We start from the raw sequence: 25,648 nt of genomic DNA, 5'->3' as shown, positions 1-25,648 counted from the left end.
TTCCCGTACCTCTAGCGCAGTTCAAATCGCCCGCCCTCCGATCGAGGAGTGGTGACGTCATGGTCTCATAGCGACGTTGCGCCGTTGGTGAGTAAAACAGCGCCCGCAGACGGCGCTACAGCTTTTCTGTGCAAAATGCAAACGCGCGGCCAGAAACAGAGCCAAGACAGAGCCGACAGCAGCGCGAAAGCGGAACTATGGTGGCTAGCGGAAGGGAAAGTGCGCGACGATCAGCTGGTTCTTTATTTTATGACGCCAACTTTGATGCTCGTTGCAATGGATGACCCTGACAACGACACATTGGCTCGCGATGCTGGGCTCGACTTCAGCGATTTAAGCACTGATGAACGTGACCTGCTGCTGAGGGCTCGCGCTGCCGGCGTCGTTGCGTACTACTACTACGACGGCAACTGTATATGTCATGGCTGTGCATATTCGCACATTTGTAGCTTTTCCTTCGTGAAAACCAAATGCCGCACTCACCGCCCCGCCCCGTCTTCGACCTGCAGTTATTCTTGCGCTTCGGAGAATGCAGTCAAGACCGACGGAACAGCGCTACGGGAAAGCATTGCTTTGAAAGGCACTCCACACGACTTCAGTAAGTCGGCGTTGAACTCGTAATCCTCTGGAAGAAAGTGCACCGAGCACACAATGCGATTTTTCGGCTCTTTGCCAACGCGCTGTGGCAGAGGTACGGCACTTGACCACTTCGAACGGAGAGGTTCACAGTGTGATAAGTAACGTTTGATTCGCCGCTGCAACTGCCCTTGGCCAAGTTCCGCAGACCGTTCGTGCATCCCACGACATCACATGGACATGGTATTCTCGCTGCTTGTTCCAAATGCAACTTTCGCGAGCTAGCAGAACCAGCGCAGCACGACGCGATAACGAAACAACTGAAACTCCAAAGCACGCGCGGTACACTCTTAGGCAAAGTTAAACCCTTTGAAGTGCCCCTTCTGCCACACAACGATAATCGTCATCTGCCTTGATGCGTTTCCTTTCTTGAAAACGCCGCGCCCGAATTTTTCCTGTCGGGAATGCTATCATGCTGATAACGCGCGTGCCGTTCGTTAAGGGAAAGTACCGGGCTCGCAGCGTTAAAGAAAGGAAACGCATCAAGGCAGATGATGCTTATCGTTGTGTGGCAGAAGGGGCACTCCAAAGGGTGTAACTTTGCCTACACTCTTAGAAATATTTACACCCTTTGGGGCTTATCTTGTCCCACAACGATAATCGTCATCTGACTTGCCCGAGTTTCCTTTCTTGAAAGCTCGGCGCTCGCTACTTTCCTTTCGAGAAGCTGCGTCACACTGATAACGCACATGCCGTTTGTGACTGGGAAGTACTGGGCTCGCAGCGTTAAAGAAAGGAAACGCGGGCAAGACAGATGACGATTATTGTTGCGGGACAAGATACGCCCCAAAGGGTCTAATTATTTCTAAGAGCGTAGACAAAAGTACACCCTTCGTGGTTTGTGTGCTGTTATCGCCTGCATGTGTGCGGCATGTGACGTCACGACAGATAGTTGGGCGGCAACTGCGAGCGCCAAGTAACTTGTAACACGTGACGCCCCCCGAGTGTATATTATCGGCCAGCACACTAAACAAGTGGCTCTTTTCTTTCGTCCCCTGGAGCGCGGCTCGTCGAGTGTTCCTTCCGACGCGCATGCGCGTCGCGCTCGTATGCAGTGCCCCTACACGGTGTCAGAAGTGGGCGGTGGTCAACGTATCTCGCTGAGGCCATGGACGGTAGCATTTCCAGAAAATGGCAAACCAACCCGCAACGGTAATCCCGGGGCTCCAGCAGCCACCACCGCTGGACTTGGACAAAACGTCAGAGTGGCCGGCGTGGATCGACCACTTCGATGATTACCGCTTCGCCACAGCTCTCAACGAGCGTTCGGGAGAGGTCCAGGTGCGCACGCTACTTTACACAAAGGGACGTACGCCAAGCCCGCGAAGTTTTTGCTACATTTGAGCTGACCGACGATGAAGCAAAAAGTTATGATGTCGCCAAGCATAAGTTTGACAGTCATATCGTCAAAGAGGGGAACATTGTTAAAGTGCCTGCTTTCACAGACGCCAGCAATGGCCAGAAGAATCGATGGATTAGTTCGCAACCGCACTTCACGTTCTGGCAGACCGCTGCGACTTTTTGGGGATATGACGAAGAGACTCATCCGGGACAGGTTTGTCGTCGGGCTCCAAGGCGTGCAACTATCCGAGGCCTTGCAGATGGATCCGCAGCTGACATTGGCTACGGCGCTGGATAAGGCGCGCCTCAAGGAAACCGTGCGTCAGCAGCGGCAGCTGAGCCTTCGACCGAAGGTTGTCCACATCGGGAGCCCGCCAGAACTTCAGGACCAAGGCGTTATCGTGAACACCGTGGGCCACAAGAAACGACCGCAGCACAAAGAGTGACGGTGCCCCTACTGCGTCGGCGACGCGCACCCGAGGTCGACGTGCCCAGCCAAGGCTTCCAAGTGCCAGTACTGTGGTAACAAAGGGCATTTTGCGAAACCCTGCCTCAAGAAAGTTGGGTCAGCGCAAAGAAAGGTACGCGTCTCGGCTGCCGAACACGGTACCGGAGAAACTTCCATTGGCGCGATTGAGGCGGCCGGCAAAGCGCGGTATGTGCAGGTTCTGATAAACTCTGTGCCTATCCTTGCTAAAGTTGATTCGGGTGCAGAAGTGTCAGTCTACCTTCCACATTTCCAGGATTGCCCACCCATTTGGATAATGCAGACGAGGTACTACAGGGGGCTGGCGGCAATAAGCTCAATGTTCTAGGCAAATTTGTCGCAGAGATTGCGTGGAAACAGAGGACTGCCCGACAAACGTGCTATGTCGTTAGCCCTCTTCGCGACGTACTTCTCGGGCTGCCAGCCTTAGAGGCTTTGGGTATCGTTAAATTTGCCGACTCGCTTACTGCAGACAAGCAACGGTATGAGACACTTTTTCCGCGCATGGGTCGTAGTCTAGGCACTATCCCAGGAGAATACACCATCAGGCTACAACTGGACGCAATTCCACATGCCATAACTGTTCCGCGGCGAGTGCCGATTCCGCTCATGGAAAGGCTACACGAAATCAAGAGACTCGTGCACATGGGAATAATTAGAAAAGTAGACGGCCCCACGGATTGGTGCGCAGGAATAGTCCTGTTAACGAAACGGTCCGGGGGAACTGAGAGTATGCGTCGACCTGGCAAAGTTAAATAAAAAATAAGTGTATCGTTCGTGAGCGCTTCACGCCACCTACAGTCGATCAAGCATTAGGCTCTCTGGGGGGTGCGAAATGAAATGGTTTTCGAAGCTTGACGCCTTCGCGGGGTTCCATCAAGTCCGACTACGTAGGGACTCTGAAGAACTAACTACGTTCTTGACTCCATTCGGGAGGTACTGTTTTACCAGACTACCGTTCGGAATTGCATCCGCTCCGGAGTATTTCCAGTTTTACGGAAGGCAAACGTTTCAGAATATGGGCCCAGTTGATGCGAGTAAAGCAACAAGTATTTTCAACAAAGAGTGTGCATTTGTAGCGTTAAGTGACAAAAATGCTGTTAAATGTACATTTTTGTGTTAGGATGTTTGGACAGATTTAATCAAGTTTAAACGTTGTAATTATTGTGATCTCAAAATACCGTATTTAATCGCATTATGATTGAATTTTGTAAAAAAAGTTAACGCAAATTCAGGGGTGCCATCATTACGCGGGTTAAATTTCCCGCAAAGAGAAAAAAGTTTTCATCCCGTATTTGCTGCGGGATGACAACAGGTCAACAAATAGGCGGCTGCCGCTAGTGCGAGACACCAAAACAAAAATGGCGGCCGGCGGAGCAAGCCGAACGCGCCGAACGCGATTTTTTTTCTTCTCGTGAGTGCATTACGTGCATTGAAACAGTTTCTTCCGTATCAGTAATGAATGATATCGTTAATATCGGCAAGTTTGCGGCTATAATGTAGCCATGTCCACTTTGAGGGTACAGAAACAGATGGGCGCGCTTAGCTGGCGCATTTGTCTTCACTACTGTCCTAATACGGCAGGTTTCCGCTGAGAGTGCGCGAATATCTTAGCTGTGTTACAAGCCTCGGTGTATGAATGGGGTGCACTTCTAATGTAGCAATGTAAACGTGGCTGCTATCGTTGCCGCTCGCGATTTGTTGCGTGCGCACGAGCGCAGACGAGAAGAATCGAAAGGCGCCTTTTTTGTTGTTGTTGAGCACAACCATTATAAAGCCTACACATAATAAAGGCAAGTTCGGTTGTAGCAGATGGTATGTGCGATCATTATTAGCTAGACTTGACACACGACATATCGCTTCGGCAAGTTCGGGGTGCGATCATTACACGGGAAATAAAACAAAACATCGAATTTTGGTGCGATCATTACGCGAGCGCGATCATTATGCGAGTACATACGGTATGTTCCTGTCAGAATTTCTTGAAGATTAGTAACACTGCATTGCAGCATATGGCTCGTGTTTTTAAACGAAACCCTGTGACTGGTTTTGTTTGCAGACCCTTTCCACCTGGACCGCAACCTTGGTAGCGGTGTGTATGAGAAGAGTAGGTCTTGTTTTCATTTGACGAAATTGTATGTCGCTTTGTAAATTCAGCTACCTTTATAAAAGAAGTCTCCTTCAGCGGTATCATTTCTTCCACCTTGTGTACTGTAGTTGGAAACATTGTGAAATTAATGCCATGTCGCACATTTTGTTCAGAGCTCTTCAAATATTTTTGCAATGTGCATTTTTATTTGCAGATGACTTGCAGTAATGTGTCCTTTGAATTTAAATGAAGTGACAATTGTTAGACATTATTTCGTAAAAGAATTTCATTTTTAAGCCAATAAAACACGGCTTAGGAATCCATGTTGTGAAGTGTACGCTGCCTCAATGTTGCGAGTCTTATGATGACCTAAAGGAGCACCGACGCAATTTATTACTAGTTTTTCTTATTTTATATATATATATATATATATATATATATATATATATATATATATATATATATATATATATATATATATATATATATATATATATATATATATATATATATATATAATTTTGCAGTACGTTCAAGCCGTTCATACCATGGAAAGTATACTGGCAAATGTGAAGTCACACTAAATAATAGACACTGATATTGCACTTGTTTCTATGAACCAGTCTTAGATTGGTTTTAGGCTGGTTTAAGTGGTTGTTAGCCAGCCGAAGACACCACACCAATTATGGCTTATTCATAATGACTCAGTAGTTTTCGGAAGTACAGGAGTGGTCAAAAGTTCTCAGGCCACAGCATGTTCGAAAACATTCACTCTCAAGCAAGTGGTGGGGCTCCTGGAGTAATTTTGGCAATACAAAGCTCCGGGTAGTGAGAAACAGTGTCCTTTACCCTGTTCGCAAAAAACCTTCGGGCTCTTATAATCCGATAAATGACACACCACATGGGCACGAAGTCAACATGTTCATGCAAGCTGTGGCCTAGAAACTTTTGACCACCCCTGTACGAGCCCACAGATTATTCTTGCTAAATCAACAAAAAATTTTTCGGACACCCGATTTTTCGCACATACCCAATAATTTGGATGCCTTCATGGCACTGCCATGTACTCCATAGAGTATAGGAACGTCTGAAATTTAGAAGGCAAAAGCCTTCTGCCGTCCGATTTTCCGGACTCTCTGTTGTGACTACAGATCCAAAATGGCATTAATCCAAGTAAGCACCGACACCATCTTATTTCACTGCCTTGAAATGGCACTCTCGCGTGCAGAGCTACAAATGCTGGCTACATTCGCTGCAAAGCTTTTTGCTGTACACAGTTGCGTTTTTCATTGAAAGTATCCACCAATGACAGCAATGGTGCCTACTTTGCCTTTGCAATTCTCACTGATGGCTTCGAAGCTCGGAAGGCCAAAGCATTACACAATGCCCGTTCCCAAAAGTCGGCTTTGCCGAAATACAGCACTATTAGAGGACACACACATAATGAGGGGGAATGGGCAACTGTCACGGGATACGCTAGTATTCCTTAATTATGCATGTGTGCACCCACCGTCTCTTGCCAAAGTATGAGCACTTGAGGTTCTGGGGCAGTCATAAAAGGCATGCATTCATTTTTACGGACGTCGCGGCCCCTAGGGATTCGGAAAAATTGAACGTTGAATTTATTTGTTTTGCAACGTGCGCCGGCTGCTTCCGCTGGTTGCAATTTCATGCTGATGATGAACTAAGTGTGCGTGTGGATATCCTTCTGCTTAAATATGTGTGGCTTTTCCACAATGCTGCTTGTGCACCTCATTTGCAGTGGACATGCATATCAAGAATGCCTTCATCAAAGCACTGTCTCACTTTGAAACACCCATAGACAGTGTTCCTGAAGGCTACTGTTCGTTCCTGGTAAGATGCCAAGTTCGTAGCTACGCCTGATGTTGCATTGGGCATAAAAGTACGTTTTTATTAGACAATTGACTATAATTGGGTAAGGGTGGGTAAGCAATGCCGAGAACATGACTTTTTACGATAGTATACAAGGTTATTTATTTGCCGTGATGGCGTATAGGCTTCACCGTTTTACTTCCGAGACCGTGGGTCTGGGATCAAATCCCAGCCACTGTGGCTGCATATCGATGGAGGTGAAATGTGAAAACACCCTCTACCGTGCCCTGGGTTCATGTTAAAAGAATACCAGGTGGTCAAAAGTAATCCGCAGTCCTCCCACTACAGCATATCTCATAATAATACTTTGGTGTTGGCACACAAAATCCTGGAATTTTTTTAAGGTTATTTCATGTTTGATGCAATATTAAGGGTGAGAGAAAAGGCTGCAGTGGAGTGATTTGACTGGGCTCCCAATCCCTTTTGCATGGCTAACAGGGGGCCACGTCGTTTAAAAAACATAATAAGAGGATCACGTAATGTAGACCTATGTGGGATTACTGCACATCACTGCACAACATTGGCATAACCAGTGGTTACCTATGTCTGATGTTGAAAACCAGCTTTATAAACCAGTGTAACCTCATTGCTGTAGCTTTTTATGTAGTAAGTTGTTTGTTATAATAATCAGTGGTCCCAGTCTCAGTCAAATTGTGAGAATTCCTATTGCAAGAAGGAACCATATTTAAGCTACAATACCAAGGAAATTTGCAAACTTTAGCACCCTGAGCGTCTCTCGTTATCGCTAATGACAGGTCTTGACAAACGACAAAAGCAAGCTGTCGAGAGGAATATATGCAAAGGCACAGGTAAAGCAGACCTGCAACACTGCTTGTCCTTTGCCTGTATCATGTTCATAGCGTGTGTTTGCAAGTTCAATGTGAATTACCAGCTCATGCAAGTTTGTGTTAAGCTTGACATACTCAGGGCCATGTCATTTTTCACTTTGCTGTTTAAGGCAGGGACAAATGCAGCAAGCATACGGCTTGCAGTACATTTAAGGACTCAAGTTTTTTGCAGGAGTACTACTTTGACCGCCGGCATCTAGCTGACAAATTCCTACGGAAGAGTCAGGGATGCCACCCGCGTGTCAAGAATGGCGACTCCAGGAAGGAGCCGAACAAAAATGGGGGCAAGGAAAATGATGCAACTGCTGGTGGCAATTGTCCCATGGAAGTGCTGCAGCACCCGAGGTATGTATGACAAAAACTTGTACGAAACTGTATCTGCACACAGCACTATTTGCACAACTGCATAATTTATGGCCATGCTGTTGATCTGTGACATCCAGCGCACATGAACAATGTTAATGGCAGTAAAGTGACACTAGAGCAAAACACTCATTGAGATAAGACTGACAAATTGTCCATTGAAAGGTCTGTATCAATTAATTTTGTAGTGAGAAATTGATTAATTGATGAAAAGAACGAAGGCTTCACTGCAAGTTTTTAAATTTTGCACTGAAACCACAGCATTGGCATGTTAATGTGATGCAGATTTCTGAGTATTTTGTCTCGTTTGCCTTGTTCAAATTTGCTCAAGAAAAACCTGTCCATTTTCAGCAATTTCATGCTCAAGCCTATGCATAGTGAAAAGTGAAAGCAAACATTACAAAAAGGACAAGAGGCCTTTTCTGGCTTTACTGTATTCGTCTGCAAGTGCTAGTTAACCAGTGAGGAGCTACAGTGCATGAATTATGGCATAAAATAAGAAAGTAATTTGGCTAACTTACTATATGTACCTGAACCTAACGTGCCAACGAATCTAATGTGCACCCAACTGTCATGGGTTTTGAGAAAATAAAAGTGCATCTAAAGGCGATGCGCAGCTGGTTTGTAGAAAATATAGGATGTCACCACATTCGCTGTCAGAAGCTAAGACATGGAGAGTAACTTCACTGAAGAGAAATTGTTCTAGAATGAGGTTTCAATATAAAAACCGTGCATTGTTGCTATTTTCGCTTCATTTCCCACCGATAACAAGCACTGTGGGATGGTTTATCTTGACTGATCACCTTTAGAAATATGGTGGAATCATGTTAATTCAAATCCACTTAATTTGAATGTCTGTCAGTCCGAATAAACCAAAGTGGGCCTGTCAAAATGATGCGCATTTCCATGTGCAAAAATCCCCAGCAGTTTGTAAACGTAAGCATTTGTGGCTGTTAATCTTGACATACCACGTTCCGCCAACTCACATGGTCGCGCTTGTGACCTGGCAGTGCCACTGCTTCTTTCTTATGGATTGTATTTTGACGTGCAAAATCTGCACCAAAAATCCATAAAAGTTAGCCATCAAGTCAGAATGTGGGTTATTTGTATATTTTTCATGTAAGTGAATTGTGCCTTGAGGTGCAGCTTCACTGCAGCATAGCTGTGTGGCTTCACGGCAGCAGGAACCGCTCTGCCGTGAAACCAGGCTTGGAGAACTCGTCACTCATGTGTTAGTTTGTGCACAGCTAACACAGGGCTGCACGTAAGTCCTACATTCAATGAGCTTTCTCTAATTTGAACACTTTTGAATTCAAACAAATTTTTGGGCTCCTTCAAGTTCGAATTATCGATATCTGTAGTCCTATCACTTTCACAAGATTTTACGTAACTCTGCACCGAACTTAGCGAAATATGCAGCTGACAGCATTCCTGGCACTGTGGGCAGATATTGCTATCAATGCTTGGCACAGCGCCAGAAAAGCTTGGGGTCATATACAATGACGCATCGGGTGCCGAGTTGTGTGAAATTTTTCAAAATTCATTGATCCAGAACACTGCTCCAGATGTAGTAGAGCACAAAATGAATATACAGCAACCACCACGAACATGCAGCCTCCGACGATAATTCAGCACAATGCATTGGCGGGCTAGCTGGTGCGAATCCATAATTACTTTGTTTAGCGCAAAACAACAGACCAGTTGAGAGTAGTTTAAACAGCAGTTGAGAATAGCACCTTGTGTTGGGGGGTCGTCTTTTTTGTGTTCGTTGTTTTGTGCTAAACAAAGTAATTATGACTCCGACGATATGCTGTTGCCAATGGCACGAGCACGTATTTAACTGTAATGGCACAGGCAATCTTCGAATGCATTTTCTCAGCAGCAACGCTAAGTCTCTTAGAGTGTGACTTTTCTCAGTGTCGACCAAGATATGGTGCATTATATATGAAAGATATAGGTGGCTTGTAAAAACTTATATTTCGTGCTTCAATGCAGCAAAATATGGCGTACATATTACACGGAAAGTATCGCAGACCTGAACCTATCTACCACCAAACATGCAAAATGGCACATTTCCGAGACCAGCAGCTACTTTGCACCACTTTTGTTTGCCACCAAAACATATCTTGCATACAGGAAGCACACAAGTGCACTAGTAAGCCAGGATTTGTAGTGACATCACATCCACAAGTTGTAGTTGTAGTATATTAAGTAATTAATCCATAGAAAGCGTTTCAGGCCAAAAGCAACTGCCCTTCAAGACACGCTGAATGTGTCTGCTATCACTGCGCATCTTGCTTATCTTCCTTAGTGCTGCCTGCTAAGTACGAAGCGGAGCACTATACTTCTGTGCTCTACTCTATTGGCTCTATTTGTTGAAATATGGGGCCCACTATGTGCTGCCCTTGAACCAAGAAGTGGTGGCAATGTTTGCAAGAAGATGCCTTTTTAGACTGGTGCCCACGGTTTCTGCACTAGGCCACCTGACAGAATTGCAGTACTGTTGTGGGGGCACTTGTAGATGACATTCTTGGAATAAAATGTATGCTTTTACTTAATGATTTGGGATATATTCTGGATTCTGCATTGTAACTTAATTCCAGTTATCTTTATTTTCATCCGAAATGACTCAAAATGCATCAAAAATTTAGAGCTTGTGTGACCCCCTTGCCCCAACTGGAATATCCAATTTTGCTTCGCTGCTGAAGCATGTAGATTTGTAAAGCATGTGCAGCCTTCTGGCTAGTAGCATGGTTAGACATTGCTGTGACCCACTGACAGTGTAAAGGGGCTGCAAATGTTGTACGGCCCATTGTACAGTTGTTAGTTCCATTGTGGTCCTTTCCTGTTCTCTTGACCGGTCGAAGATGCCTCGAAGGTGAGCTAGCTGACTGCTGCCCTTTGCAGTGGCGGGCTTCGGCACTTCAAGTTTCGGCCGCAGCAGAATATACAGAATCTGGACCCAGAAAACTTGGATTCGGAGATGCTGAAGCCTCTAAACCCACAGAGGCCGAATCCGTCGCAGCTGGGCCCCATGTTGCACCAGAGGCAACAGGCTGCACAGGGAGCGCGATCGCGCCAGGCCAGAAACAAGTGGCATTCTTCGCGTCACCAGCAACAACAGGGTGCTCAAGCAGAGGGTAAGCTTGCTGGATGAGACCATCTTGGCTTTGGTCTACAAAGGCCGGCGTCTTGAAAATGCTGAGCTCATAAAGGAGTGCTAACATGCCATTACGAGAGGAATAAATGTCTGTTTTTCCTGCAGTGATATCTTTCAAGCAGCCTTTTGTATCTCTGCTTTCTCATTTTGAGTAAGGCGCTGGGCACTACAAACAGTACTAATGCCAGCCACTGACACACCACCCCGGATGAGTCGTAATGGTGTGTTCCGCAGCAGGTGTTTTGGTGAGCTCTTGCCCCACAAAACATGATGCTGGTCTAGCTAGTGAGCACTGCTGGTATTATCATCTTTTTGTCTTGGCGTAAGAAGTATCGGTGCACACAGCAGGATCTACTGCTCTCTTGGATATTTTATTCCACTTCTACCTATGCAGAGTAGATTGTGAGCAATCATATTGTTAAGTAGTACTGACGGTTTAGGACGCAGCAACAAAACTGCGAATAGCTACAATCCCTGCCTTCGATGGAGACTTATCAAGACTTTTCCGTTTTCTGTGTTAATTACTAACCACTGCCTGTGAATCTTTGGCCTTGTTTAGAAACTTGCCTTTATGTTATATACAATGACAATAAGGATGAAAACCCGCCGCGGTTGCTCAGTGGCTATGGTGTTGGGCTGCTGAGCACGAGGTCGCGGGATCGAATCCCGGCCAGGGCGGCCGCATTTCGATGGGGGCGAAATGCGAAAACACCCGTGTGCTTAGATTTAGGTGCACGTTAAAGAACCCCAGGTGGTCAAAATTTCCGGAGTCCTCCACTACGGCGTGCCTCATAATCAGAAAGTGGTTTTGGCACGTAAAACCCCAAATATTATTAAGGATGAAACCAAGGACAAGAATGATGACAATGACCAACATGCGAAACATGCTCCTAGTAGGCTTTCCCTTGTGTGGGCGCCCTACCATTTTTCTTTCAGCAAAAAAAAAAAAAAAATTGGCTTGCCATCCCGCCCCAGCGAATGTGGATGTCCATCAAAGCTGTTGAAAACCACCAATATGATTGCTGAGGGGAGTATGCAATGCTTTATTATTTTAAGGAATTGTTAGCAATGGTAACGTAGAGTAATGGGAGAAAAGGTCATTTTTGACAGCACCCAGCCACCCACAGTGGTGCTGCAAGATTGAAATTGGTTACTAGGCTGCTTTGTTTGTATACAAAAGGCTAAGAATGTCACTCCCCATGTTGCCAAGCTGCTATTAGTACGGCAGCTTGCACAACAGTAATCTTCACCAGAAAATGTATATGGCGAGCGCTATATGCTTCGCATTGTTAGCCTTATCATCAACTATGTGGTTCAAATTATTGTATTGTTACAGGGAGAAAATATACATATTTATAATATATACAGTAACAAGGTTCTAGCTCGGTAGTCAGGCTAACACCAGCTACTGATCGTCGAGACACTTCAACCTCCTCTTCACCTCCCGACGTCCTTTTGTCCACAGCAGCACGTACATGACATTAACCACCGGCAGCAGAAGCATCCTTTTGATGCTTCCTGGGGTGTCGAATCGGTGTGAGAGTTGTGGGGCTTTAGTCGCGAAACGTGCATGATATCAGTTCCTGATGGGGTAGAAGACGGTGAAGTCAAAGGTTATATCTTATATGCGAGGCTGGTGACTTGGGGGAAAATTCGGTGTGGCCCGACGTATCGCGGCAGCAGTTTTTTGCAAAGGCCGATGCGACGGGAGGGTAACCAAAGCAGTACAAGTGACCCAGGGCTGAAATGACTGCGCCGACGACGACTGTCGTAACGGTGCTTTTGGATAGTTTGAGACGCCAGAAGACGGTCACGGGCAATGCGACGTGCTGTGGCCGCACGAACAATGGCGTCGTGAGCACAGAACATGGTAGTGGTGGCATTGGAAGGCAGCAGCAAGTCAAGACGCAGGAGTGGGTCACTGTGATATAGCAGATAGAACGGAGAATAACCAGTTATATCGTGACGCAACGACTTGTATACAAACGTCGCGAAGGCTGAGGTGCAGTCCCAATCCCGGCGATCAGGAAACATGTACATGGTGAGCATGTTCTTGAGTGTACAGTTGAGATGCTTGGTCGTTTGTCTGTGGGTGGTAAGAAATGTGAACTTGTGGGACGTGGAGCAAGAGCGAATAAGGTCGTCGACAACCTTAGAAAGAAAACAGCGGCCTCTATCAGTGAGTAGCTGACGTGGGGCACCATGATGTAGGATCACCTCATGAAGGAGAAAATCGGCCAGATCAGTTATGCAGCTCGTAGGAAGGGCCCGCGTTATACTAAACGCGTGGTATAGTCCGTCGCAATGGCCACCCACTTGTTGCCTGAGGATGAAGTTGAAAACGGGCCAAGGAGGCCCAGGCCGACGCGGTAAAATGGCTCACTGGGGATATCTATAGGCCGAAGGTGCCCAACAGGAGACAATGAAAGCTTCTTGCAGCATTGGCAAAGTTCGCAGGCAGCGACATAACTTCGAACAAAGCAATATAGCCCAGGCCAGAAAAATCGCCTGCGCACATGGTCATACGTACCGGAGACACCCAAATGACCAGCAGTGGGCACATTGTTTAACTGCGAGAGAAATGTCGAGCGCAGATGCTGGGGAACGAGAAGCAGTTCAGCACCACGCGGATTCATATGGCGTCAGTATAAGGTCCTGTGCAAGTGAACAAACATCCGGTTGCTCTGAGGGAAGGCATTCGATGATGGATCGCAAATATGGGTCACGACGCTGCTTGTCGGCAATGCGTGAGAAGTTGGAGATGACAAAACACAGGTGTCTGCATCGGTTTCGGAGCCATCGGGAGGGTCGACAGGATAGCGGGAGAGGCACTCGGAGGCCTTATGTAGCCGCCCAGATTTGCAGGACACAGGAAAGGTGCACTCTTGCAGGCGAAAAGTGCAGCGGCCAATACAGCCTGTCAGGTCTCTGAGTGAAGATAGCCAACATAAGGCATGATGATCTGTCACGGCGGTGAAATGCCAACCAAACAGGTAAGGGCGCAACTTAGCAATGGACGAAACAAGGGCCAAGCATTCACATTGCTGCATTCTGCGTTCTGGTACTGAAAGAAGACGGTTAGCATACACGATCTCGCAAGTGGTGTCCCGCTGTCGTTGGGACAAGATAGCGCCAATGCCATGGCAACTGACATTAGTGCAAACATCTGTGTAGGCATGAGGATCAAAATGACCCAACACGGGTGGATTGATAAGGCGACTGATAAGCACTGAAAATGCTGCAGACTGGCCGGGTCCCCAATGAAAAGTGTTCTTTTTGAGGTCTGTGAGAGGACGAGCGATTTCGACAAAGTTCTGGATAAATCGCCAAAATTGGGAACACAGCTCTAGGAAACTTCGGACATCAGTAGAAGAACGCAGAACTGTTAACTCGCCAACTGCCAGCAGAATCGACCAAGTACTTTTATTTGGTGGTGGCCAAAATGGCATTTTTCAGAATTGATTTGTAGGCCAGCTCATTGAAAAACAGCAAGGATAGCTGAGAGTCGGTGGAGGTGGCTCTCAAACGTCGGTGAAAAAACAATCACGTAATCAATGTAGCAGAGGCATGTGGTCCATTTGAATCCGCGCAGAAGAGTCAATCATGAGCTCGAAGGTAGCAGGAACATTGCACATTCCGAATGGCATCACTTTAAATTGGTAGAGGCCATCTGGGGTGACGAAGGCAGTCTTTTCGCGATCTGGTTCATCCACTGTGATTTGCCAGTAGCCAGAACACAAATCAATCGACAAAAAATAACTGGCACCGTGTAAGCAGTACAGCGCGTCATCAATACGCGGAAGCGCATACACGTCCGTTTTGGTAATCCTATTGAGGTGACGATAATTGATACAAAATCTCCAGGTATTGTCTTTCTTTTTAACCACAACGACAGGCGACACTCATGGACTTCAGGAAGGCTCGATAATGTTTCTGGAGAGCATTTTGTACACTTCTGTTTGGATGACTTGGCGATTAGCCGCAGACACACAGTAGGGCCACCGGTGTATAGGAGCATCACCAGTGTGGATTGGATGGGTGACGACACGGGTTCGACCTAGTGGGCGATTTCCAAAGTCAAAAATGTCTTCATAAGACATGAGAATGCGGCCAAGGGCGTTGGCATAAGCAGGTCGTAAATAAGTAGCTATCGTTGGTGGAAACTTGTTGTTGCATGAAGTACGAGAGGCAGAAGCTGCAGCAGTGTCAAATCGTGTTTCGGGCGTAAGAGCTGCTACTCCAGTCTTCCAAAGGGGACAGCACAGCGAGAGATATCCTCGGGAAGCACTTGCAGACACGAACCAAAGTTCAGAAAAAGCCACACTTGATTGTTGACAAGAGTAGTTTACAAGAGGGCTTGGTAGTGCTAGTTGACGGGCCAGGAGGCCGTCGCAAAGTGGGGACACCACGTAAGGACCATCTCGATGTGGTGAAGAAGGCGACATGAGGACGTAAGTCGCAGCATCAGGTTGCAGTCAAAAAAATTCAGTAGAACGAAGTTTGGACTTGTGGTCGTTGGTCGGGTCAGCAAAGTAATGGGGCAGTTCAAGGCGAAGGGTGCCGGTTGCAGTCAATAAGTGCTGAATGGGCAGTCGGAAAGTAGATTCCAAGAATCACTTTGTGGGGACACTCGGCCAGTACAGTGAACAGGACTAACACTGGATGGCCGGCAATGGTAACACGGGTGGTGCACATTCCCATCATGGCTGTTGTGCTGCCATTAGCTACTCTGATGGCAGGCGACTAGGCAGGTGTCAGGACTTTATGGAGATGGCTACGAAGATCTGATCGCACAACCGACACCTGAGCGCCAGTATTAATGAGGGCTTGACCCGGTACATCAACAAACATTTAAACAAGGTTCGGTTGAGCAGCAGGGGTCAGCAGAGGTTTTGAAGCTTCACCTCTGGGGCTGCATTGCTTAGTTTCCAGAAAAGCGGCCCGCATAGGACGGGGACGAGGGACGTCGAGGTGTAAGCGAACGGGACTGACGGCATTGCGGCGAGGGCGAGCGGCTAGTGGTGTGTCCCCGAGAGGGAAGGCAGTTATGATATGGCTCAGAGAGAGGCGACAGAGGCAAAGGGTCTCGGTCAAAGCGGCGATCAGCATATGGCCGAGGCGAGGAGTACCAGCGGCTACTACAGCAATAGTGGGAGATGTGACCGACCCAGGAGCAAGAAAAGCAAATTGTCATGTCATCCGGTGTTTGCCACTCAGAGGGGTTCTGTTATTGATTCGGGAACGACTGTCAAGGTGCAGCAGAGGCAATGACAGGAGCGGTAGGGGTGGTATGTGGGCGGACAGCAGATTGGATGTCCATGTTTGCAATTTCTTGGCAGAAAACAGCTTGAATGAGCGAGATGGTCATGTTGTCATGTGTATGGATCAGGCAGTGAGAACTTGAAGCCATAGCCTCAAGTTTGTGACGGATGACCTGTGTCAAGCTTGGCGTTGTAGGCGGATGTGATATCGGAAGGTCATGCATTATGTGACGCCTGAGGGTTGTTGCAGGAGGAAAAGTCAGTCGTATTCAGAAGTTAGTCGAAGCGTTGCATGATGCGTTTGCTCTTTGTTTTCAGAAAATTCTGGCAATCCGTAATGATGGACTCGCTTCTTGATCAGTTCCTGCAAAGCAGGGGGTTGAACGCATCGTCTGCGATGCCTCCAGCATGTCCGTGTCCACTTTACAGCAGAGAGCCAGAACTTCTTGAATATATGCGACGTACGATTCGGTTGATGTCTGAGCACGAGATGTTAGCTTTTGCTTGGCCTCCATTTGATGTCCACAGCTCTTCTGAAAAGATAGCATAGCTTTTCCTTGCAGAAATCCCAGCTTCTGATGTCTGCTTCATGCGTCTCGAACCACACATTCGTGGTTCCTCTCAAGTAAAACATCACGTTGGCCAGCAAAAGTGTAGCATCCCATTTGTTGTGCTTACTGACGCGTTCATAGGACGTCATCCAGTCTTCGATGTCGACCTTGCCAGTGCCGATGAAGATTCCGAGGTGGCGTAGCTGGGTTAGCACTACTTCCGCTGGTGTCTGAGCCGCGAAGGCAGCGTCAGTAGCCATAAAAGCGGAACCGATGTGACGCCCGCTGCGAAGGTTCAAGGCCGGCTTGTGGCGAGAGTACCCCGCACATCCACCAAAATGTTACGCGGAGAAAATATGTGTATTTACAATATATACAGTTACAAGGTTGTAGTTCAGTACAGTCAGGGTAACACCATCTGCCGATCATTGATACGCTTCAACCTCCTCCCAATGTCCTTTTGTCCACAGCGGCACAAACTCGTACGTGGCAGTATTGTGCTTGTTCTTTATTGAAATGTGCGATGTTCTGTATGTTGTATGCGTGATTTTAAAGAATATATGCACTGCTCACTTCACTTTGCTGACTGCTTGAAGCCTTACAGGACTTATGCCTAACGGAGGTACGAGCCACTTATCCTGGCAGTGCATTGCCGCCGGGACTAGACTAGACTGACTAGAGGCTAACAGCTTCGCTATAAAGCATATGGACACTTCCCCATGTTCTGCATGTCAAACAGGCCATCCCGGGCTTGCTCCCAATGTGCCATATGAGGGGACTGCACCACCGGGGATCACCCAGACACAGTTCCAGAGTGTGCCACAGAACATGGGAACGGCAGGTCTCCAGATGGGAGCTGCCCCCAGCTCCTTTGTCCCACCTCCGCGTTTTGTGGTAGCACCGCCCTTTCGCCCCCCGGGGTCCCTGGGAGCCAACAGCCAGACTGCACCACACCCTGATGTTCAGGCCTGCATGCTGGGGCTGGATCTACAACAGCCAGCGCAACAGCTGTCGGAAGACATGGGACACCAGCGATATGGCCAGAGGGTGAGTGTGAATCAACGTCATCATTGAAAGTCTACTAAAATTAGCTCCTTTGCAGCACAAAGCTTACTACAGAAATTAATATACTGAACTCTAATGAACAAGGAGAGCCAAGTTGCCTGATTTTTGCTAGTCATAATCATATAAAGCCAACAGACAATGACACCAATGAAAACATAGGATAAATTACTTGTTTTCAAGCGAAATTAAGGAATTGTTAAAAAAAGGAAATGAAAGGGGGATTAAAAAGCAAACTGGTGGGAGGTGGGATACAAACACGTTTTCGCATTACACGCGCAATGCTCTGACCAACTGAGCTACTGTGGCAGTACTTTACCATCCACTTCCTCAGGTATTATATGTGTATTAGGTGCAGGCCTGCGGATCCACCTAGTGGTTTGTCGATTTCGGCCGCTGCTGATTGGCTACGGCTGCTCGTCTCCTCTTCTCTCGTACAGCTGCATCCAATCAGCAGCGGCCGAAATGGACAGTCCACTAGGTGGACTCTTGCAGAATAGCCCCTTGCACTGTCATTTTGTAAGCAATCTTTGCTCGCTTGTCGTGTGTCAATGGTGTTGCATCAAGGTTAGCAAGACACCCAAAGGCTAATATTTAGAGAGGCTAAGGTTATAGGTTAGTGCCTCAAGGTGCCGAAGAAGTCGCTTTTAAGAAGGCAGAGTCGTGAGAAAATGATGCAAAGGTAGGAGAAAATTGATGTCACCACTGCAAGCATATGGCATGATTGTCTAGTATGATGTAATGTCTCTTTCATGCTTGGTACATCATAGTCAGCCAATTATAATACATAGATATTGTATGCTAACTAAATCGCGTTTGAAGATGAAACAATATGCACTACGAGAGTGTGGTGCCCACACTGTATGCAGTGCAAGAGAATATTGCAGTTACCTCAGTCAGTGTTTCTTTTGCAATTGAGCCATCTCCTAGCATGAAACAATTGTAAGATTTTTAGATAGGTAAGCTAGAAACAGAACACCCTTACAGATAGAAGTAAGCTTTCCTTTGCTTTTGCATTCAACCACAGTTGTCTGCAATGGGGAAGTTGCGAGACAAACAAGAATTTCTTTGTAGCCTATACATTCAGTCACAAACTTAGGCATAGGCTCCGTGCACTTTTGTGTGTGTACCTGTGATGTTGCAATGAAAATAATTTGTCCTAACCTCTTCGTTTAACAAGATTCTGGTACTAGCAGTAACCCAATCTACTCGGCAACTTGAAAACAGATGCCGCAGTAGTCTTTATTAAAGCAGTGTCATGCTACCGAAATTATAGCCTAACTGGATGTGATGAAGTGCCATAACCTGAACATGCAGCCCTGGCTGCAGTGGTATTCTGGGAGAGTGCTGGACTCGGATTATCACATTTCACTCATTTTCTATTTTCATAGTCGATGAGTAATGAAAGTGGTTCAAGAGATGCTGTCAAGAGATGCTGTTATGCAAGCATCACAACACTTGCCTTTGCTTTCATTGCCAGCATCTCTCATATGTAGTACAGTTAAACCTCAATATAATGTAGTCGGTAAAGCAGGCAATTTGCTTAGTTATATCAAAATTTAGTTATATTAAAATTTGATCTCTTAATCAAATAGGTACAATCGCCTGTGGATTTTTCATATGTGGAAGGTGTTGCAGAATTTTACCAATTATTGGGCTATCGGAATAGGGCAACTTCAACGAGAAAAAAAATAATCTCGTTGAATTTGAGAGGCGGTGACGAAAGATATGGTTTTATGCCGCGTCAACAATGTTTTCGAATTGGTGGTACGAAGTAAAGCATCCACTCTGCGCCCCCCACTCCCGCCTCCCCCCATAGCCCGGGCTGATAGTTTCACTCGCAGTGTGACGCTATCGTGAAATGCACCGAAAGTTGGGAGCGAACACTTCGTTTGACTCTTGCATCAACACTTTTTCGAAACTCAAGGTTACGCAACCTCCAGAACTAAAATGCAAGAAGACAACGCACATGATGCACCCCATCTCGGCACATTGACTCTTTGCATACGCGGCAAACAACCTCTAAAACAGGACAGCCGGGCTGCAAATGCACTCAGCCATTTTGACAACCATGCACAGCCATGGCCGTACTAGAAGCAACCTCCCCCACCCTCACGCGCACATGTTACTGCAAGCCCACCTTTCCCCTTACTCGCAGCCCTCATCAGGCCACCATCCTCCTCCCTTTCAATCGCACCCAAAGGGAACAGCAGATGGGGCAGGGTGGAATGTTATCGCACTTGAACTTTATATGGAACATGACGCTGCTCCGCTTCGGCGGTTGCTCTTGGCTGCGTGATTGGTCGGGTTGGTGAACAGTTGCGACGTGCAATTTGAGAGGTGCGTTTGCGGGTTATGCCTGTAATTCAATCACTTAACCATCTGCGTCGGTAGAAGTTTTCATTTATTGTCCCGGTATTACTTCGAGGTCGCAGGGAAACTTCATTACAATGAAATCATATTATATTGAAGTTCTAAAACCACGGTGTTCTATGGACAGAAACTTGTAAAGAGTAATACTTTCTCACTTTCATTATATTGAGGTTTGATATATCAAGGTTTAACTGCATGCACCATATCATTTTGCAATCTAAGAGTGCACCCTCCATTACCCACAAGTTCACACATTTACACATGCTCTATTTGCATAATTATAAGTACTGGATGGATACACAATCGAAGCTTGATATAATGACTATGCATATAATATAAAGAATTATTGATTATAACAAAGTAAATTTAAGATGTTTCTCATCTATATCATCGTGTAACAAATATTGCTTATAACAAATACTATCAGAATAACAACGGTATTTTCATCTTAAGTCCAACATTGTTGTAATGAGCTTCTTTCATAGTCTATGAGCAAAACATTAACAATGTAAAAGCGGGAGCCAAGGTTTCAACAAGTGGACTTGTCGAGACGTTGACTCCCGCTTTTACCTTGTTCTCGTTTTGCTCATAGTCTTCAGTTTCCATCTACCGTCTTCCCCGTATCTTCCCTTGATTTCACGATCTGTGTATGGTTGTACTTTCACACCACTTAAGCAAGTGACATCATTCATTTCAATGGTCAAAGGTGGGACCGTCAAAATTATTGGCTCTCGCCCCCAAACTGGCCAAACTTCAAGCTTGAATGATTTTTTTTTCTGGCCCCGCCGCAGCCCATGGGTCCACTGTCATGGCACCATTTCAGTGGCTTTCTTGGACCAAGGGGGCCCCACAACCTTCCCCCACACTTCGTAGCAATGCCCCCTCCACCAAATCAGCAGCAGCCCTTCCTCTGCTGGCCCCCTACGATGCCGCCGTTCGTTACGATGCAAAGCCAGCCAGTCTTCCCCAGAGCACTGTGCAGTGGCCATCCATCACAGCAATGGGACCCCTCACCACATGGGAGCCACGAGGTTAAGTCTGTGCCACCGCAAGATTAGAAAATCTCTGAAAAAGCTTTTCTTGCACCCAACATTTACTTGTGAGAAAATGAGATTGAGGGACCCTGGCTGCTGCTTCACATGCGCTCCGTAGTTTCAGGATTTTTGACCCGTCTAACCCAATTGGACCGTCCAAATTTTGGTTGGAACCGACGCCGGAAGCGGACAGACCACGAGGACACCATTTTCAAGCCGGTGGGTCCACTATTTTTGGATTTACTCGAGCTTGAAGATTTCCCACGTGGCCGGCAGAAGCTAGGCCTATTAGACCTAACATGGTAGCGGGACTCCGCGGCCCTCCCAGCCTCGGCCAGCGGCAGAGGAGCCTGCAGCGATGTCCCGAGTCATCAATCCCAACCTAGCACACCTACCACCCCAAGTTTCGACAAGTTTCATGGCAGAAACCCACGAAATTATGGATGAAGATTTCAGCGATGCCGCCGGGGAGACCCTCGCCCACAGAGCAGCGGTAACTACTCAAGCCCTGAAAGGCCGCACCTCAGCGACACCAATGTTACAAGCAAATCAAGGCAAGGACACAGACGTGGATTGGGAGATCGCCTTATCCAAGCGACAAAGAAAACGACAACGTAGCGGACAAGCAGAACTTTTGGCGGGAAAGAAGCTAAGGAATGAAAATTCCCTAGACTTGACGAAGAGCACAGATGGCGCACCAGCTGTGGCCAAGCAAGGAGAGCGAGAGAGAGCGCCGAGGAGGAGACTGCCTCCGCTCCCCAGAGATGATTTAACGATAGTCCTCCGGCCGAAGGGACTGGAAGTGAAAAACCTGCAGACACACCAAGTGGCGCGAGCGGTGGTTGCGGCCACCGGACACGGATGCAGGGCTGAAGACCTCATCATTCGGCTCCGCACGGGCTCAAACATTATCATAATTAGTACAGACAACGAAAGTGCTGCTCAGCAAGTCAGGCGCATCACGCAGCTGAAGATTGGTGAGCACAGCTACGAAGTCAATGCACACGTGGCGGCGCGGGAGGGAACTCAAGACAAACTTACGAACGCGCACGCAAGGGGTGAAGATTTTATCGGCGAGAATGTTGGGCCGATCTAGCACAGCTGTTATCACCTTTGATGGCCCCATCCTCCCCAAGCAAGTTTTGTACTGCGGGGGAGAGATGTGGTGTTATCCATACAGACCAACGCGGCAAGTTTGCTATATTTGCTGCCAGCAAGGTCACCGGTCCGACGTCTGCCCGACCCCCGGGATCAGAGCTTGCAAGCATTGTGGCCAGAAAGATCCGGAAGAACATCATCAGTGTACACCCAAGTGTCTGCTGTGTGGGGGCTCCCACGCGGAGGGCACAAAGGACTGCAAACAACGCCTGAAGTCGACAAATGAACTACGATGGGGACCCCAGGGCCAGCAGCGGCGGGGACGCAGCAGGAACAGAAGCGGAGCAAGGCGACCGCGCTGGTTCCAGAATGAAGCTCAAGAGCAACGGAGCGACTACCGGAGTGAATCCAGGAGCCGCAGCCGAGGGCGCAGCCACAGTCAAGGCCAGGGCCAAAGCCGGGAGAGGGACAAGTCCCAGCAGACCTGGGCGAAGCGAAAACAGCAGAAGAAAAGCACCGGAGTTAAGGTGAGCTGGGGAGCCGGCCCTCCCAAAACGCTTTTTGCTCCGCACAACAATATAACCAATAAACACAAGCATGCAGACAGAAAACGAGAAGAGGCTTTGTGCCGAAAACAGTAATCTTCAAAAGGAGCTAGAGCTCTGCCGCGAAGAAACCCGGCAGCTCAGGAAAAGAATAGACGACCTAATCCAGGAAATGCAAGAGATGAGAAAGGCAGGTTTCTCACCAGTTAGGGTGCCATCACCGCCGCAGCAAAATATAGAGAGCACGCAAACTAGCGAGGGGAACACCTCAATTGAAGACCTCGAAGCGTTCATGCAGCAAATGCAGCAGCTAAATCAAAAGATAGCCCTGCAAGACCAGAGCTTCCACAACTACGTAATGTTCACTTGGCAGCGGCGGCAGCAGCGGGACAGCACGGCTTACGCTGTGTCTCTTCTTCTATGCCTCGCAGATTGCCTATCGTCAGCCGGCCCCATCGATGTATCGGCCGCCCATGATCATCCCGTGACATGCCACGAGCCCGCTTTTACGTCACGGTCTACGTCATCACCATACCGCAGTGCCAGCTCTACATAAACCCGACGCAAGCACTGGGACGCTTCACTTGGCAGCGGCGGCAGCAGCGGGACAGCACGGCTTACGCTGTGTCCCTTCTATGCCTCACAGATTGCCTATCGTCAGCCGGCCCCATCGATGTATCGGCCGCCCATGATCATCCCGTGACAAGCCACGAGCCCGCTTTTACGTCACGGTCTACGTCATCACCATACCGCAGTGCCAGCTGTACATAAACCCGACGCAAGCACTGGGACGCTTCACTTGGCAGCGGCGGCAGCAGCGGGACAGCACGGCTTACGCTGTGTCTCTTCTTCTATGCCTCACAGGTTAGGCACTATGTGCGACTGAATTATTTACATTACTTTTTTACTGCTGTTGCTACTGCCAAAGTCATTTTTTCTGTGTCTGTTTTTGCTGCAATGTCCCCTGAGGAACAAAAAATGCTGAAAGATTTGAAACAAGAAATTCGTGATATGCGCGCATCTCTGGAGAGAGAATTTAGGAAGAATAATATAGAGATATTAAGAATAGCCTGGATAATATGAACAAATGTTTTGAGGAAATGTGTACCACCATAAAAGACATTCAGAAGGAAAACGCTGAAATCAAGGCTGAGAACGCTTGCCTCACTTCTGAGTGCACACTACTGGAAGCTGAGCTCAGAATCGTACAACTAGACCAATATTCCAGAAATAAGAATCTGGAAATCAAAGGTGTTCCAACTTCACAATGCGAGAACCTTTCTGCCATTCTGAAAAAAATCGGAGATGTTGTAAGTGAGCCTATTAGTGAAAATGATGTTGAGATCTGTCACAGAGTTCCAACGAGGGATTCTGGGCAGTCTAACATTGTGGTACAGTTCCGCAGCCGATCAAAACGCGACACTGTCCTCAACAAAACTCGAAAGAAGCGACTATCAGCCACTGATCTTGGCTACACACAGTCTTGTGCTGTGTTTGTCAATGAACACCTGTGCTCTGAATGGTAAAAACTTTTGGGCATGACGATCGCGCGAAAAAGGGAAAAGAATTGGCGTTTCGCTTGGACACGGGACGGCAAGATTTTCGCTAGGAAAAGTGAATCCTCCCGGTCACGGCAAATAATGCATGTCTCTGATCTAGAAAAAATTGACTAACCAAGGTTTCATGGCTACTAATGATGACGTCATGTCTGGAAGCACTACGCATGCATATTTTGCGCCGCATGAAGTTGGCAGCCTGTATGCTGAAAATAAGAACTGCCTATCTTTTATCCATCTTAATGCGCAGTCTGCCCGAAATAAAGAGGAACAGATTCTTGCACTTATCGCTACGTTTGGCTTTGCTCCTGATATATTAATGGTGACAGAAACATGGTATCAATGTGAATCGGAAGTTCTTAAGTTACCCGGCTACACAACATTTTTTATGAATCGATCATGTCGAAGAGGAGGTGGCGTTCTGTCAATGGCAAAAAGCACACTCCGTTGCAACATTGTTGCATCTTTTTCTCTTGTTACGTTGGATTATGAAGTGCTTACTGTTCAGTGCAATGATAATGTTTTCTGCGTCCTATATCGACCACCAGGATCGAGCACGCAGAACTTTCTGTATTTTATGGAAAAATGCTTCTGCTGGGTGACTGATAATGGTTACAAGTTAATTCTGGTAGGGGACCTAAACATTGATTTCTTAAAGGCTTCTACTTCTCGAGAACTTAGCAAGACAATCGAATCTAATGGTTTTGAAAATGTTATAAATAGTCCGACTCGTATTTCAACAGATGCATCGACATTAATTGACGTCTTCATAACCAACATCCACCATTCTAACATTTTATCTGGTATTGTGAGTGCTCATATAAGTGATCACCTTCCAATATTTTTTTTGATGACCCAGTGTTCACCTTCAACATCCAAACACCGTTTACCACAAATGGTTCGTGATGTCAATATGCAAAGCCTGAAGTATTTTCGTGAGGCAATATCGCTAATAGATTGGTCAGTGTCATACGTAAGTGCCGCGCGTCGCCCCCAGAAGATCGAAGCGGCCACCAAGCGCCGAGCACGAGGGCGGGCTCGCGGTGTTCGATCCAGGCGGGCAGCAGCTCCGAGCTCCTGGGCGGAACGAGGCGAGGGTTCCTGCCAGGCGAGACGTCCGTGGCAAGGCGCGGAGGACCGCGGAGCTGAGCGTGAACGTCCCAGGGCCCCTGCTGCCAGTGCCCTCGACTCTGGCTGACCCGAGGGCCGCCGGTCCCTGAGCTGCCGCACCTGAGCGTGCCGAGCAGCGTTTGAGTCTGGCACAGATGTTGCTGTGCTAGTCGAGGTCCTCACGTGTGACCGCCGCACGTGGATTGCGAGCGGCGCACGAGCTGGGCACCGAGGTCGTGCT

The 25,648-nt window shown here is 47.4% G+C and overlaps 2 protein-coding genes across 8 annotated transcripts in view; one reads left to right on the top strand and one right to left on the bottom strand.

Annotated features, from left to right (window-relative positions):
* LOC135903701 (uncharacterized) overlaps window positions 1-25,648 on the bottom strand; it is a 107,057-nt gene that overhangs the window by 48,244 nt on the left and 33,165 nt on the right. The window contains exon 4 of one of the 4 annotated variants that reach the window (XR_010564894.1): window positions 22,599-22,680. The exons of the other annotated variants lie outside the window; for them this stretch is intronic. The gene's annotated coding sequence lies outside the window, so the exon portion shown is untranslated. Of the gene's footprint in view, window positions 1-22,598; window positions 22,681-25,648 lie in introns of those variants that run through there. 4 annotated transcript variants of the gene reach the window in all.
* Window positions 1,610-25,495, top strand: LOC135903699 (uncharacterized). Of its 4 annotated transcripts, none has more exons than XM_065434048.1 (7): window positions 1,610-2,558; window positions 4,524-4,571; window positions 6,316-6,407; window positions 7,467-7,639; window positions 10,565-10,797; window positions 17,369-17,676; window positions 20,856-21,135. In XM_065434048.1, coding segments are annotated over exons 2-7 (1,074 nt in total). In that variant the 5' UTR covers window positions 1,610-2,558; window positions 4,524-4,570; the 3' UTR covers window positions 21,123-21,135. The 4 variants fall into 4 exon arrangements, with proteins under 4 accessions (XP_065290120.1, XP_065290119.1, XP_065290122.1 ...); XM_065434047.1 differs by lacking the exon at window positions 1,610-2,558 and adding an exon at window positions 3,803-3,878; XM_065434050.1 differs by lacking the exons at window positions 1,610-2,558; window positions 20,856-21,135 and adding exons at window positions 3,804-3,878; window positions 25,298-25,495.

The sequence above is a fragment of the Dermacentor albipictus genome, chromosome 9 (genome assembly GCF_038994185.2).
Source record: "Dermacentor albipictus isolate Rhodes 1998 colony chromosome 9, USDA_Dalb.pri_finalv2, whole genome shotgun sequence".
NCBI classification, from domain to species: domain Eukaryota; kingdom Metazoa; phylum Arthropoda; class Arachnida; order Ixodida; family Ixodidae; genus Dermacentor; species Dermacentor albipictus.
Note: the sequence above shows the minus strand (reverse complement) of the source record. Positions and strands in the feature narration are given on the sequence as shown.

Excerpts from the sequence above, each read along its gene's own strand:
- LOC135903699 (XM_065434048.1), top strand. Across the intron at positions 6,408-7,466 it reads AAGGCTACTGTTCGTTCCTG|GAGTACTACTTTGACCGCCG; the intron begins GTAAGATGCCAA and ends AGTTTTTTGCAG. Across the intron at positions 10,798-17,368 it reads ACAGGGTGCTCAAGCAGAGG|GCCATCCCGGGCTTGCTCCC; the intron begins GTAAGCTTGCTG and ends CATGTCAAACAG.